This window comes from Heterobasidion irregulare, assembly GCF_000320585.1.
Source record: "Heterobasidion irregulare TC 32-1 unplaced genomic scaffold scaffold_06, whole genome shotgun sequence".
NCBI classification, from domain to species: domain Eukaryota; kingdom Fungi; phylum Basidiomycota; class Agaricomycetes; order Russulales; family Bondarzewiaceae; genus Heterobasidion; species Heterobasidion irregulare.
Window position 1 is genome coordinate 1,306,978 of NW_009258202.1, and position 14,849 is coordinate 1,321,826.

At 54.7% G+C, this 14,849-nt stretch overlaps 5 protein-coding genes across 5 annotated transcripts; 2 read left to right on the top strand and 3 right to left on the bottom strand.

Moving 5' to 3' along the window:
• Window positions 1-1,248: 1,248 nt before the first annotated feature.
• On the top strand, window positions 1,249-2,215 carry HETIRDRAFT_246745 (uncharacterized protein; the record flags this gene model as incomplete). The annotated part of the gene is made up of 4 exons (XM_009549167.1): window positions 1,249-1,394; window positions 1,478-1,637; window positions 1,721-1,832; window positions 1,899-2,215. Coding segments are annotated over 4 exons (735 nt in total), but the record flags the coding sequence as incomplete, so codon positions are not given.
• Window positions 2,216-2,523: 308 nt separating this feature from the next.
• On the top strand, window positions 2,524-3,331 carry HETIRDRAFT_321174 (uncharacterized protein; the record flags this gene model as incomplete). Its single annotated transcript, XM_009549168.1, has 2 exons — window positions 2,524-3,152; window positions 3,220-3,331. The coding sequence occupies 2 exons, from the start codon at window positions 2,524-2,526 to the stop codon at window positions 3,329-3,331; spliced, it is 741 nt and encodes a 246-aa protein (XP_009547463.1).
• A 469-nt stretch (window positions 3,332-3,800) lies between these two features.
• On the bottom strand, window positions 3,801-4,676 carry HETIRDRAFT_101859 (uncharacterized protein; the record flags this gene model as incomplete). The annotated part of the gene is made up of 1 exon (XM_009549169.1): window positions 3,801-4,676. The coding sequence occupies one exon, from the start codon at window positions 4,674-4,676 to the stop codon at window positions 3,801-3,803; it is 876 nt and encodes a 291-aa protein (XP_009547464.1).
• Window positions 4,677-5,145: 469 nt separating this feature from the next.
• HETIRDRAFT_154913 (uncharacterized protein) lies at window positions 5,146-9,282 on the bottom strand (the record flags this gene model as incomplete). The annotated part of the gene is given in 14 exon segments (XM_009549170.1): window positions 5,146-5,561; window positions 5,613-5,913; window positions 6,041-6,146; window positions 6,410-6,528; window positions 6,583-6,793; window positions 6,861-7,325; window positions 7,379-7,476; window positions 7,513-7,603; window positions 7,668-7,780; window positions 7,916-7,994; window positions 8,057-8,137; window positions 8,196-8,480; window positions 9,109-9,113; window positions 9,129-9,282. 14 exon segments carry the CDS (start codon window positions 9,280-9,282, stop codon window positions 5,285-5,287), a joined length of 2,385 nt encoding a protein of 794 aa, XP_009547465.1. The 3' UTR covers window positions 5,146-5,284.
• Window positions 9,283-10,028: 746 nt separating this feature from the next.
• Window positions 10,029-13,993, bottom strand: HETIRDRAFT_321272 (uncharacterized protein; the record flags this gene model as incomplete). The annotated part of the gene is made up of 3 exons (XM_009549171.1): window positions 10,029-12,719; window positions 12,777-12,977; window positions 13,043-13,993. 3 exons carry the CDS (start codon window positions 13,991-13,993, stop codon window positions 10,029-10,031), a joined length of 3,843 nt encoding a protein of 1,280 aa, XP_009547466.1.
• Between the last annotated feature and the right edge of the window lie 856 nt (window positions 13,994-14,849).

A 14,849-nucleotide genomic window follows, 5' to 3' on the forward strand; every position in this document is an offset into this window, starting at 1 on the left:
TCCGAGGACGAGTTCCCGCCCGCCACGCTGTCGGCCACGCGCCCGCCCCCGAAGCGCCTCACGCTGCACGGGCTCCCGCCCATGGACAAGGGCGATCGCGCGCTGGATTCGCACGTGCGGTTCCACGGGAGCAGCTCGTCGATTCGCCTTGTGCAGGTGACGCGCGAGTTTAAGATGCGGCATCTGAACGACATGAAGGGTGTCGGCGGCAGAGGGGCAGCGGAGGGGTCGGGTCATGTTCAGGACAAGCAGGGCGAGCAGCCACCGGCGTATGGGCACGAGACGACGCCGTACAAGATCGTGTTTCGGAGGCCCGAATTTTGGAAAGCGCCCCCTGTGAGTCTCGGCTATACTATTATGTTCAGTCTCTTCCGCGAGACGGGACGGTGCCTACGCTCTCTTTCCCCCCGCTGCGTAGCATCCGTACTTCTGCCGCGCCGTGCTCATCCGCTGACTTGGTCTGCCCCTTCCTCCTTCTTCCCAACGCACTCCCGGCCCGCTCCACATCCGTAATCCCGCTCCGCACACACAGTGGGAGCTCGCGTGGGAAGGCGTGCATATCACGTCGCCGCACGCGTTCCCGAGCCTGCAGGCGCAGTTCCCGCCGCCGGACCTCGCGGAGCAGCTCGTCGCGCTGTACTTCACGCACTTCAACGACATGTACCCGCTGCTCCACCGCCCGACGTTCACGCGCCAGTTCTTCGACGAGCGGCTGTACGAGCGCGACATTTGGTACGCGTGCCTCTGCATGGCCGTGTTCGCGCTCGGCAGCCGCTTCTCGGACGACGTGCGCGTGCTGGCGGACGATCTGCCGCCGCACGCGCCGGGGGGCGGGGCCGCGAGGGCCGCTGCCGCTGTGGCGGCGTCAGAGGGAGTGGAGCGCGACGGAAAGCGATGGCAGCGCGCCGGGTGGAAGTATCATTTTGTCTCGATTGGTATGTCTTTGCTCGTGGGGGGTGCTCATCTCCGCTTTGGACGGGTGCTCACCCTTCTGCCCAGACATCGTCCTCCGCAAGCGTTCCATGTTGACCCCGGCGTGTTTATTCGAGGTTCAGACGCTCTGCGTGCGTACGCTCCCCGATGCCTAGGCGCTTGTTTCACCGCTTATTTTTGATATCACCTTCTGGCATATTGTCTCCGGCTTTTTGACGTGGGTCCCGTCTTCAGTTGATGTCGGCCTTTATGCGCGAGACGCCCTGGCACCCGTCGGCGTGGACCGCCATCGGGACCGGTATCCGAAAGGTGCAGGACGTCGGCGCGCACCGCCGGAAGGTCTACGGGGACAGACCGAGCGTCGAGGAGGAGCTCTGGAAACGCGCGTGGTGGTATCTGGTCGCGTTCGATCGCATCGGCAGCGTCATGCTCGGTCGGCCGTGCGCGACGCGCGAGGAGGAGTGAGTCCTCTTGTCTGTTTTCTTGCTCGCTTGCGGGTCATTTTTTTTGCGCCGGATGCTGAGCGATGTTGCTTGGGTGACAGCTTTGACGCTGACCTTCCGCTGGAGGTGGACGACGAGTACTGGGAAAACGAGGACCCCACGCTGGCGTTCCAGCAGCCGCCGGACAAGCCCTGTCGGGTGTCCGCGTTCAAGCTGTTGCTGAGGCTGACGGACATCATCGCGTTCACGCTGCGGACCTTCGTTCGTACCTGTATTTATCTTTATTCTTGGGAGACCTCGCTCACTTGGTATAAATCCTTCGCTTCTCTCGTACGCGTTTGCAGTACGCGCTCAACAAGGACCCGACGACAGTGCTGCACAATCAGCAGCCGGTCGAGATCCTCAAGGACATGAACGCGGCCATGCTGCAATGGACTCAACTGGTGCCGGAATACCGTACGTCTTCGTTTAGTCCGATACGGGCCAAGGGCCTGCGGTTTCTCACACTCGCTCGATGCACAGTCAAGTGGTCGCCTGAAATGGAAGACCTGGCGTTCGCGAACCAATCGACGACGATATACCTCACGTACAGCCTCATCCAGATCCTCGTCCATCGCAGCTTCCTGCCGCCCTCGCTCGCGCGCCTGCGCGCGCTCGGTGACGCCCCGTCTGCGGGCTCCACGTCCGCGCACACGATGACTTCGCTCGCGATCGCCGTCAACGCGGCCAAGGCGGGCGCGCGGTTCCTGCACGTCCTGCGCGTGCGCGGCTTGTCGAACATCCCGATCCTGCTCACCGCGTCCGAGCTGTGCGCCGCCGTGCTCTGCCTCGACGTGTGGGTGCTCAAAGCGCGCGAGAAGGCGCGCAGGATGCAGGGCATGCAGCCCAGCCTTGCGGCGGGGCATGCGATCGAGGCGCTCATGGCGGACGTCCACTCGCTGATCGAGGGCCTCGAGTGGGCCGTGCCGCGGTGGCCCAACGCGGAGGATACGCTGTGCGTGCTTTCGGTTTCTTCCTTCCGCCCCTGGGCTCGTCCCGCCGGTCGACGATGCTGCCGAGGCCGAGGCTAACGTGTGCTGTTTGTTGTTGGGACTGCAGGCAGTACCTGAAGACCGCGTTGCCGAGCGCGACGGACGAGCCGGACGATATGGACGATGTCCACCTGGAGGTCATGCCACCCCTCGAGACGGATTATCCGGCCGAGGCGTCGGCCACGCATGACAGGGGGGAATCGATGCACCACGGGCACCACGAGCACCACGGCGGTTACCACAACCAGGGGAAGCGCGCTGCTTCGGTGCATCGCGCTTCGGCACACCCTGAAGTGCCGCTGTCGATGCCGTACAACCCGCACGCTGGCTCCTGGGATATCACGCCAGAGCGCCTTCAGCACCACTCTCCCCAGCAGCAGCAGCCGCGTCAGCTTTACATCGGCCCCAGCCTGACGCGGCCGAAGGGCGCGTCGCTGGCGCGCCAGTGGGCGGCGGACGACGGCGCGACGATGCCGCCGCCCTCGTCGTGGAGCGTGCCTGCGCATGGGTCGGCGGAGATCCCGCCCGCTCGCCCGCAGCCGGCGGCGTACTACGCTTCTCAGCCGGAAACGATCCCCGCGGGGCACTACCGTCGCATGGTGCCGCCGACGAAGATGGAGGTGGAGGGCGCAGGTGCGCCCTACCCTCCGTCTGCTGCTGCTGCTGCTGCTATGGGCGGGTCGGGGGTTGTAGAGGGATACGGCGGCGTGCTGCATGGCGAGCAGACGGGGTCGAGGGGGTACAGGTATGTCTTTGCCGTCTTTTTGCTTTTGCTTTTGTACGGGAATGAACGCGTTTTTTTATCTGTCTAGCTGGGAAGAGGTGCAGGCATACTGGGCGTATTCCCACCAGGACACGGGGAACCCACGACGGTCGGAGCACGATGCGGTCAATCAGGGCTACATCCGCGTCCGCCCTCCCTGAAGCTCACGATGCCGACGTCGGCGCCGTCGGTCGTACATGGGCTCCTCATAAAATCCTCACGTCCTTGGTTCATCGCTGTCTATTCTTGCTTTCGTCGCTGTTGCTCACTATTCGTCTCTGCCTTGTCCGCCATTTTTTTCGATATCACATGCATCGCGTTGTGTGCGGTTTGTAGCACTATTATACTACGTTATCTACTACGCGAGCATGACGCGACATGCTGGCTGCCAACTTGTTGTACCTCTAATACTCAAACGACGCGCCCTCCTTCCGCCGACCGTGATTGCAGTTGTCATGCATACTGCACCTGCGTGCACGCGTGGGATCGTCGTGCGAGATCGCATGATGTGGGGGAGCGTAGGGGACGTCACCGAGCCCGAAGGTGTGGCGCCAGGTCACTGTCAGGGCTATGACGCATGCAACACAAAGAGTCAACCGTTGGAGCGCTGTTGAGGCCCTGAAGTCGCGGTCACCGACGACCAGCGACGCCCGGAGCGTCCGCTCTCCTTCGTTCCGCTTCTTGCTCTGCCCTGGTCCACATGCTGACGCCGCCTCGCGACGCGTCCTCCCACTGCCGCACGGTTGAGAACGGCGCTGCCTCTGCGACGAGCCGCCGCTCCCCCAGCTTCTCCACGGCGACTTGGTTCAGCCGTTCAACGAGACAGGCGCCTCGCGGCCGACCCACGACCTGGACGAGCAGGAGCCGCAGAGGGAGAGCGTCGAGGATGTCGCGGAGGAGGGAAAGGATGAAGGCGAAGCAGCCGTCGCTCTGGCGGTAGACGACGGCGAGGTGCGTGAGGGACGGGAGGCGACGCAGGCCGGCGAGGCGCGCTGGGGACCAGTTGGAGGCTGTGATGTGGATGCGGAGGTGCGTGAGGGCGGGGCTGAGCGCGGACGGGTCCCAGTCGGACGGGTCGCGACAGGCGGCGCCGAGGAGGTGGTGCTCGCGCAGGCGCGGCAGGGCGATGGGTGCCCGTGGCTCGTGCGGCGCGAGGGCGGGCAGGGCGAACCCGCAGGCGAGGCTGGCGAGGCCCGCGTGGGCGCAGGCGGCGAGGACGTGGTAGATGGTGGGGAGCGGCCCCGGGGCGAAGATGCCGAGGTGCTTGAGGTGGCGGGGGAGGAAGTCGGCGGGCTTGGTGGCTATCGCGCAGGAGAAGGCGCGTAGGGCGCGGGCCGAGTCGAGGACGACGGTGCGGTAGAGCACGGGGTCGGTCCAGGAGCGGGTCGTGTGGTTCACGAGCGCGAGGGCGCGGGCGGCGGGGCGCGAGGAGCAGGCGGCATGCTCGAAGATGTCGCGCACAAGCTCCAGTGGCAATGCTGGGAACGGAGCGACGATGGCTGCCATCGAGAGTGCAGCAAGCGAGTAAGCCTTGACGCCGTCCTTATATATGGCCACTCGACTTCGGACCCCTTTCTGCCATCAGACCACATACAGACCACCGGGGCTTATCGATAGCAGGTCACTGCTATATTCGACTTTGGGGTGGCAAGAAGGGGACAACGTGCATGCCACTGTGGAGCTCTGAAACTCGAGCGTACATAAGGAAGACCCCATCATGGATTCGATAAAGTTTGTGGCATCATCGGCGCTTCCGCCTTTGAAAAGCTGTCCATTTATGCGACCGCCCGATATCCAAAACATAGTAAGGCGTTCCGACCTGCGAGCCATGAACGTATCGTTGGAGTCGATGTGCCTGTAGATCCGCATGACGTAGTTCAAGATCGCTAAATGTGGCTATACTGGTAGAAGTGTGTCAGGAATTTCCCCTTGCTTCAGAGAATGTGCACACGCAGTCTGCGAAATGCAGAGGTTTCATCCAAGGTGTATATGAATTAACCGCAAGGCTGCATACAAGCTCAGCACAGCGTAACCCAGTCTTCCTCACCTCCAAATTCTGGACTCTCACCAATGCGTATGTCTCACCCTCGTGCCCATCTTCACATCTCGCCCACTCAACTTGGCTGCCCTTCAGAAAGACCGGTATGTACCATATCGTCCAAGGATTTAAAGCTGGCGCTATGTTTTATATCGACACTCAGCGACTCCGCATCCCTCCCAAAAGCTTCCACGTCAAGGATCATTTGCGTCCGGATGCGTTCCTCATCTCGATTGTCGTCGTCTTTGTCAGTGGTCGCGTTTCCGAACAGCGAGAAGGTCGACTTTTTACCCTTCTTCAGTCGCCTCAGCGACTCCTCCGTCTTTTTCATCGCAGCCAAGTAATAGATATATCTTGACACAGCAGTCAGGATGAGACATTTCAGCAGATATCCAAGGACGTACCGTTGAATTACGTTCTCAAATACCTCTTCGGAATATGACTTCAAATAGTTGGATTTCAAAGCCTGCCCTGGGCCCTCCGCAGTCCCGATTGCGAAAAATGCCTTCACCGGGCGGAGTATGGACCCTACAAAATAACTTGGATCCGTTGGCATCCGTTTATTGGACATCGCCCGGAACTGAGAGGGTATGGAGCGAACAGGCGTCAAGGCCTCACAACAACGCTTGCTCAGGATCGTGACAATGTTCGTAGACATTGGAGGTATGAGGGAAGTAAGTTCTTGTAGGGACAGTCTTAATGCATCTACATGTATGTCAGCGTCCAGAATATCCGTGCGTGTACTTGCTTGTGCGGTGCTTACCCTCAGTATGGGCTTCCTCATCCTCCGATGCTTCAAGCACGGTGGACATCATCATGCTGATTTCTTCGCGCCATAGCGTCGACACCCGGGACTGCATTGCGTTGATATCTGTGACCGCAGCGGCGCATTGCGCTATGAGCGTGTCATCTGCGACCACGCTTTCCGCTGTACCGCCCTCTGCGGCTGGATTAGGAGTGGATGCACGACTCGCCACGGGAGGAGTGGCTCCGGGTGTCAGCGTCTACGCAAAGGTCAATTCTCTTGAGATCAAAACAACGATCCACATGATTCACGCACATGTCTCTCCGTCGCTGAGAAATTAAGCGAGGATTCAACTCGCGGAAGGCTACTCCCTAGCCATATGTGATATCGGCTCAGTAGCTTCAAAAAATAAATAGTTCAAGATACTAATAGTCGACAAGACGGTGAATTGCTCACTTGCAGAGTCGTTTTCCAAAATCTATGGCTCAATTCCGGGATATATACTTCTCTACTCCAGCAGGTTTCCATCGCGGTCCATACGGCAGCCGACTGCAGTGTCATGAACGGTTGGATATCTGAAGAAAGTTCTTTCAAAGCGGGTCCAAAGCGGACAAATGAATGTGAGATACCTTTACTTGAGATAGGCTCAATCTTGGTCGTGGACAAAGGTTCCTCTAGCTTTGTGACTATTTCCTTCCATCGCAGCTGAAAATAAACATGAAGTTGCCATCGTCGTTCGAATGCGGTGTAGACTGGGTGCGCTATCATTGCTTCAACTGAATGGAGTGATGGTGCCAACAGTTGCAGCGAACGGATGAATGCCTTGGTCGTTTCATAATTCTACGGGAAGGCAAGGGGATCGAAAACCTGAGTTTGAAAAGCACTTTGACGGATTGTGGGACCGTACCTTGTGGAATTCGTCAGGATTTCCTGCGGCAAAAACGACAGCACCCAGTTCGTCCATGATCGCTCTACCTAACTCTGCCCACACTGCGTTGGCCAGAAACTCGAAGGTCTCGCTCTCCTCTCTCATGGGTTGAGACAATGAAGACCGCTCACTCACAGTCACCTTAGCCTTCGCGCCGTGCTTCACACTGACCTTCTCGGCCAGATCCATGATTCGTTTAAGATCGCGCTCAACGAACTTGAGGACTGTGTTGTACAGCCCCGCCAGAGGATTGTCGGTGTCGTCAAGAAGGTGAACTGACGTGATCGCTGACTCGAAAGGATTTTGTTTCGATGCGAAGGCGGTGAATGGCGTGTAAGGTGTGCGTGGAGGATGAGTCAGTGCTTCTGTCGACCGATATATTGGAAAGGGAGTGCGTGGAAGAAGGGGAGTTTGCGGAGCTGTCATAGAACCGATGTAGACAGACTAGAACTGGTCAAGAACATGATAATACGGTGTAGCAGCAGGGTGATGCGTACCTTTTTGACGAAATCATGCACGAGCTCTCGTCTCACGACGGCTTCAGCATCTCGCCAGAGGCCCAGGATGTCGTACGTCTGTAAGCATTCAGTCAAATCTAGCGTCCGTTTTGCTTTCTCTACATCATTAAGGCTAGCCTCCTTGGCGTTGGTCAGAGATGACAGGGTGTTCGCGAACAAATGATCGAGGTCCGACGACAAAGATGACTTGATCCTCTCAATACGCTGTCCGCAGGAGAAATCTCAGTCAATCCAAAGAAACCGCGTCGAACAAAGACAGCTCACAAACCCAATAGATATCATCAATGAAGGCTGGTCGTTGGTTGATTTGAGCTTTTGTCACATGATACAAGAGCTGTGTGTATTCAGCAGCCACTCGAGCAAGATGCTTTGCGCGGTTCCCTCGCCCGCTAAGAACAGATGAGAAAGATGCGACATCATGCATGGAGTAAACACACCCGTCATCATGGCTTCCGGCTTCATACCGAATGCCAGGCCTTGATAGTGGAATATTTCTAAGTTCAGGAGAGGATGGGCCATCGGGGGAGGCGATGAGGAGAAGAGATTCGAGGCGAGAGACCGATTCTGAGATTTTGAGCAGTAGTTGATGCAAGGCCTGATAACCTAGACATAAGGGCTCTACAAATGGAGAAATTGAGTGCAAGAGATGGTACTTGCCTCCTCATCGCGAAGAGCAGACCTTGCCTTGAGCTTAGACTGTACGTCATCCAGGATGAGTTGGAAATCACGCCTTGATTCCTATTCTCGAATCGACGAATTGACTTAAGACAAAGATGATATAACTGACACGACTCACCTGAACCTGGGATATGAGATCACGAAGAGGATACTTCAATCGCTCCAGCCTCACACCTTCTCCCCTCAGATCAGTGCTCAAGCTAATGAATGCCTCGTAATCATCGTTTATGAGCTTAACCAGTTCCTCCTTCAATTCGGCTTGATAGTCACGGAGTTCAGAGCGCAAGTCTGGTAAAGATATGTGCGATCGAGAGAGTAAAAACTTCTCAACATCGAAGATTTCGGCTGTGAAGAATGGATTATCGTGTGACAATGGGGTGTAGAGTGGAAGGTCGTGGGTTGGCTGTGTCACGTCCTCAGCCAGATGTTCGAGTTCAAAAGGATCGCCAATAGAACTGCTTGCGGCTGGAGGTCTCTGCAAGGCCATCGTGTCCGTCGAGAGGCAAGTAACACGCCCGGCCGTAGGTATATTGTACTCGGAGCCACGCCACACACCCTTCCGGTCAACCAAGCTACCAAGGCCCAAGACTCAGGACTTCCGATTTCGCGCGACGGACACCAAATCTAGGGCAGGCAAGGGGTTCAAAGAGGCAGGGAAAACGAGCCAAAGATTTATTCGAACTGTTCAACGTCGGGTTCTGCTACTCTGCCAAGATAATAAACGTCTCTCACTGGTTCATATGTATTTCAGGCACTGTATGGTAGTGACCGATGGCATTCATGATGATGTATGAAGAAATACACAGAAACATAACACAACAACTTTCGTGAAAGGAGGCGAAACCATGACAAACAGGTGAGCTTTTACCGTCGAATGCCCCTTGCAGCAGGGACGCCGCGACCACGCCGAGCTGCAAAGAGTAACACGAGTCAGTATGAGACCGCTGTTCACAAGCCGCAGGCGACAATGATAGAAAACAGGCGTACCATTTGCTAGATAGAGAAGGTAGGTGTTAGTGATCATAAGTTGGGAAATGTCCGAAGCACGTACCGCGCATGATAGTCGCACGTCCACGAGCTGTACCGATACCCCTTCCCCTCATAGCATTCGGTCCGACACGCTTGAACCTGAGACGAGTCGAGATCAGGAGAACCTCACAGTGCATAGACAGAAAAGAAACGGACATGGGCGCGTTTTGCAGCATATCTGGTACGATGAAGAATCGCACCATGCTCCCTCGAATATACACTTGATCCAGTTGTGATACACGACCATCGCGACCAGTAACAGTTATGTCTTTGAGCGATATATTGAGGTTATCCTCAGCTGGATGCAAAAGACAGATCAGTACATTCACTCGAAGTTGTTGTAAAACGGCCTAAACCCACCTTCCGCAAGTTTTCCACGGTAAAGTTGGCCGGTCTTGAGCTCGACAGTAATGATATGACCCAAAGATTCGTGAAGGAGTTTCACGGGAACACCGAGGCCTGAGCTCATTTTGTGAGGATGTAGAGGACTTGAGGAGTTGTAGAAATGAGCTAGCCTTCTTACCAGGCGGGATGAGCCGTCGGACTCTCAATGACCATGGCTCGTTTTCGTCGGAGTCATTACGGCTGGGCAAGCCGCATAGGCTCCGTACCCAATGGAGTGGAGCAGCAGAATTCGGCATGACTGTCTGTGTTCTAGCCTAGGTTTTATTCAGTGCAACCTAGATCCACATACCGCCCTGTCCGCTCAACAACAACAACATAAAAGCATATGTAGGCAAGAGGAGAGAAAACTGAACAAAGAAGTGAGCGATGATCGATGATGGCCAGTGCGTGCTGGTTAGTGGCCACACGAATCACAAGAATGGATGAATGTAGCCGAGAATGTCGTGAACGAACCTGGGATCTATGGTATCAGGAATAATGATATTAATACTACGGTAGATGTAAATACGAATGCGCCTTAATGTACAGTGTTGGAAAGAAAGTCTGATGGTAGACATGTACTGTGATATATAGCTCCTGTCCGTGAAACAACAATCTTAATCTTATCCTCCGTCGCACCCCTTGATGACGCGGATGGCTGCATGGCAAGACTTAAAACACTTCGGCAGTGTGTACACGTTCCTCTGTGAGGTGCCCAACCCTTTGCTCGCTCCTTGGTCATCGTCTCCACTATCTCGAACACATCCCGATCGAACAAGTGTTTTGTGATCGTCAATATGTCGCCTTCAGATCGATAGGATTCCATCATGCTCGTTAAAATAGTGCGAAATTCTGTATACGGCGTGCCGTTGGCTGTATGCGATGTAGAATCGACAAGGCGCGTAAAGAGGCGAGGGAAGGAGACACCTCTGGATGAGCTGACTGACACCAGCGATGAGAATGTTTCTTGAATGAGCGCACGGAGGGCGAACAATGATTCCCGCTGGGCTATCTCCACGTCACTAGAGGATAACGCTTGTGAAGAACAACAGCCAGACACAGCCTGTACTGAGTCGATTTGCGACCGCAATAGCTGGAACCACAGCTCTTCGACTGGGATATCTCCAGACTCGGATCGAGAGTGCTCCAAGCAGACCGACACAGCCATCCGTCCGAGTGTCTTCAAAGAGGATATCTGCTCCTGCAAGTCTGACTGCCGGTATTGTGAGTCCGATAACGCAACCAGTTCTTGTGCTATTTTAGACACCAAACGGCGGCTAAAGGTCTCAACCTTCTGTATGGATTCTGTCGCGGCGCCTTGGCGATTCAAGGCCCAAACGACTGCGTCGAATACGTTGTGCTCCTCACATATTCGAATAATATCGTTCCACGGAACAAACTCGGGTGGGAAATTTTGAAGAGTAGGGATGACATTCGTTGCGTCGATTTGACACTGTAGAGAGAGGTAAAGTTGTCGCATAGCTGGAGGAACATTCTTGGAAGGGTGTCCTGATTGTGAAGAAGGGCCTTCATCTTCTTCAGAAGGTGAACCCAGAAGACAATGCAAGTACGCAAAGCATTTGTGGTTCGTGCTCGAGCCGAGAACCTCCAGCGCCCTGACATGAAGCTGCGGCACATGATTATCGACCAAAAAAGCCGTGTTGATGATGTTGGCTTGCATAAAGTCAGGCAATGAGTCGGAAATGGTAGTGATGAGATCTGAGGGTATGGTGCCCTGATTTGCCGAGGAGGCAAGCTTGAAGATCTCGTTAGCATTGTTGAACACATCGTCGGAAGGCAGGTCATGGTCGTGAAGGTAAGCTAGAAGTAATGGCCCCCATTGGCGCTCGTGTCGATGCCACGAACGGAGTATGCGGTAGAACTTTGCCTTCTCGAATAGTCGAAGAAGGCGATCACTCTCATCCGGAGTATAAGTGGACAGCAGATACTCTGCAGCAAGTTGGCGATCCTCCCGAGTGGTCTCGTCCGGATCATTTGCGAGCCCCACAAGAATATTATGCAGCGCGCTCGGGGCAATTTGGATGAATTGAGGGTATTTGGGAACATTGCGGGCAATGAAGATATTGACAAAGGTGATGTCGGCGGGAGACAACCCGGGAGATGACGCGAGTATTTCGAGCAAGACCTTGATGACGATCAAACGACTGGCTCCCTGACTTTCGTCGTTTAGGTACGTATCTTCGAAGGCGATGTCCAATGAATGAAGAAATGCTTCCGCATCGAACCGAAGTAAGAGCCGACAATACGGATAGGTTGGTTCCACACCGCCTTCCTCCTCTGCAGTCAAGACCAACTTTCCTCCCTCTTTAAGTGGCCAGACACTCGAGCGACCGAAGAAGATGAAAGTGTAGACGTCATGCTTAGCCTGTAATGCCTCCTCTTCATTCAAAGGTTCCTCGCTAGGGTAGGTAAGACCTGTCAAGGCATCCGCGAGATAGGGATAGACTTTGTACGCGTTCATGACGACGGGCTCCATCGTCACTTCATACGTCCCTTTCAATGTCGAGTCCCGACGATATTGGATAACCTTGCGAATGAGGCCTAGCATTTCGACTACAGGTAACACGTAATCCTTCATCGCTCGAGTGTAGACGTAGATGAGAGCATCATACAACTGATATTCCCTACACAGGTGGATCGCTTGATTGATATCCAAGCATTCTGGATCGATGTGCCAAATAACACGTTCAGCTAGGTCCGCTCGATAGTCGTTCTTGTGCATATCGATTAAACGCTGCGTGATTCGTGGTGGGACATAGCGGATATCGTTGTCGAGCACGAACACCTCCAATTGTTTGAGATAGATTCGTGTAATCCCGACGTCATCGTATGCCTGGAACAAATCCTCGAAGAGGAATTCGAAATCGTCTAGAGCAATGCAAGCACGAGCGCAGGTGGATACCAGATTTTCGAAAAAAGATGTCCGATCCACTCCGCGACCATCAGGTGTATAGTGAGTTGCGTCCATCATGCGGTCTTCCGAGAATGCATAGCGGGTGGAGGCGACCATGAGCTCTCGCATCTTCTCTTCGGTGACTTGTCTGAGCTGCTGTGGGTTATCTGGCAGTCCATTCTTGTTTCCAGGTGCTTTGCCCAAGTAATATTCCCGAGCCAAGTCGATCGCACTGAGAAAATCACCGTCATGAACGAACGACAATATTCGATCTGCCCAAGTGAGGAGTGTGCCCACTCGTACTTCGTTCCGACACTGCGTGGAATGACTGTCAAAAGCGTTAATTCCAGGCACCTTGATGGATGCACTTACAAGAAGGAAAACCTTCCCTTTATACGCGCGCACGCTATGGGCAATATCGCCCAAGGAATCCGAATAGGAAATAGTTCCATTTGAGGTATTGCCTAACGTCGGTGAGATCAGTGAAGCGGCATCGAAACGGGTGTGTTCGACCAGATCAAGTGTTTGGATGTCGTAAACTTCCAACGCAGAAGATGTGACAACAACAATTTGCTTATAAAACAAAATAGGGTCAACCACGGTATCGACGAGGCAACCGGCAAAGCGAACGAACCCACATTGGCATTTAACCATTGAATAGCGAGAACGTCATCCTGCGCGGACCATTTCGCCGCCTCTTGGAACGTCAATCGCCCAACCTCGACACTGGTTGATTTATTTGTCCTTGAGTCCACAATTGCCTCCTTTACCTTGATCTCTGAGACACGCAAGAGGTTGAGAGTGGGACCCCAGGAATAGACAAGCATCGGAATAGTAGGCTCGATGGTAGGCTCTTTTTTCCCCTTCCTTGGCGGCTCCCGTGGGCTCGCACCGCCTAGAATAATGCTAGGATACCAAGCCATCGACCCTCGAAACTTTGATTTTCGCGCCAGTTCGCCGTCTTCATCTCGGTGACGTCTGTACCATGTTTTTGGAGACGGTTTCAAGCCGACTATGACGAGCTTAGCGGCAGTCAGAAGAGCGACAATATTATATCCGTCCGTGGGATGAGGGGTTGTCCCAAGAGGAAGAGGAGCCATGGCGAGTATTGTATTGACCTTCCGGGCTTTGCGGTGACGAGGATATTGACCTGGAGCGATACCATTCGTCTTTGACTGGGAAAGGTGTGATGATGGGGGTGGCTCCTCTTCGGGATATTTACCAAGTATCCGCAACACATCAGAAGCATCGACGAAGAGCACCTTGCCTAAGCTGTGATAGAAAGCCAAGCCATTCTCGTCCGCGGACACGATAGCGGTATGTCTCCCTGCGACGAATCCGACATTTACTATTCTTGAGCCATGTATATGACCTTCCTTTCGTCCTGAGGCAACGGCAGCGCGGGATGTTGGAGGCACAAAGCGAACAGGCTTCTGAGGCTTGTTGAGGTCAAAAACTTGAATGTGCCCAAACGCGTGTCCTGTGGCCACAAATGTATGGTCGTGAGACAGAGCAAGAGCAGTGACTGGTCCTACGGCTTGTTCTGCGAGAAAACACGGGTCGTGTTCAGACCAAAGATGTGGATTCATGAGATTTACCTGATCCGGCGTCTCCGCATGTACACTTCAATGTCTGTTTGAAGTCAAAGACGTGAATTTGGCCTGTATCCGTGCCAATACAGATAAGGCCGTTGGCAGCGATGACCCTGGGTGCGCCCGTCACTGGAGAGCCAAGGAGAGCGAATGCCTTCTGCGGCGTGTTCGTAAACAGGTACTGTTCAGCTTTACGCAGCTGCGTCCATCGGAAGCCCTCCCGTTCAGCCTGTGGAGGCCCATTCATGTCTTGTTTCTCTAGCCCAGCGCGCAGATTGGTTGTCGACGACATAGGGGATAGAGCAGAGAAGTGTGAAGGCTCAGGGGACGCCGCTTCTCGGGCGTTCGATTGAATGGTGCCCATGCTTGAAACAGATGGCAGCCGCGAGGCCTGAGGCATGTAGGAGCGTAAGCGTGAGACGGTAGGGTGCAGGAAGGGTTTCGCAAGCTTGGATGGGGTGCCGTTTGGCAGAGGCGAAGACATCCGAGGCGGTGTAAGTGGAAAAGAGGCTGGCGGCGAGGGAGTGGATGGCGTGTTGTCCGAAAGGACTTCGACATGCTGAAAAGAAATGATGAATACAGCAATCGGTTACGTGAAAAGGACAATTCTGCACTCACAGGTATTCCGTCCATCGTGAATAAGTGATGATCGGCGCCCTCTGCCTCGTGCCCAAAGGGCCCATTCATAACCCTTTCTTCCAACTCGTCGTCGCCATCGTGGTCTGGGCCCAAGACGTCGCGCAGTTGTTGTTTATACGTTCCTTGGATGACCTCTGCATCTGCACCAGAATAGACGAATCCTCCAATGTCTTCATCATCTTCGTTCTCGGCTCCCATCCCGCCCCGACCCCCA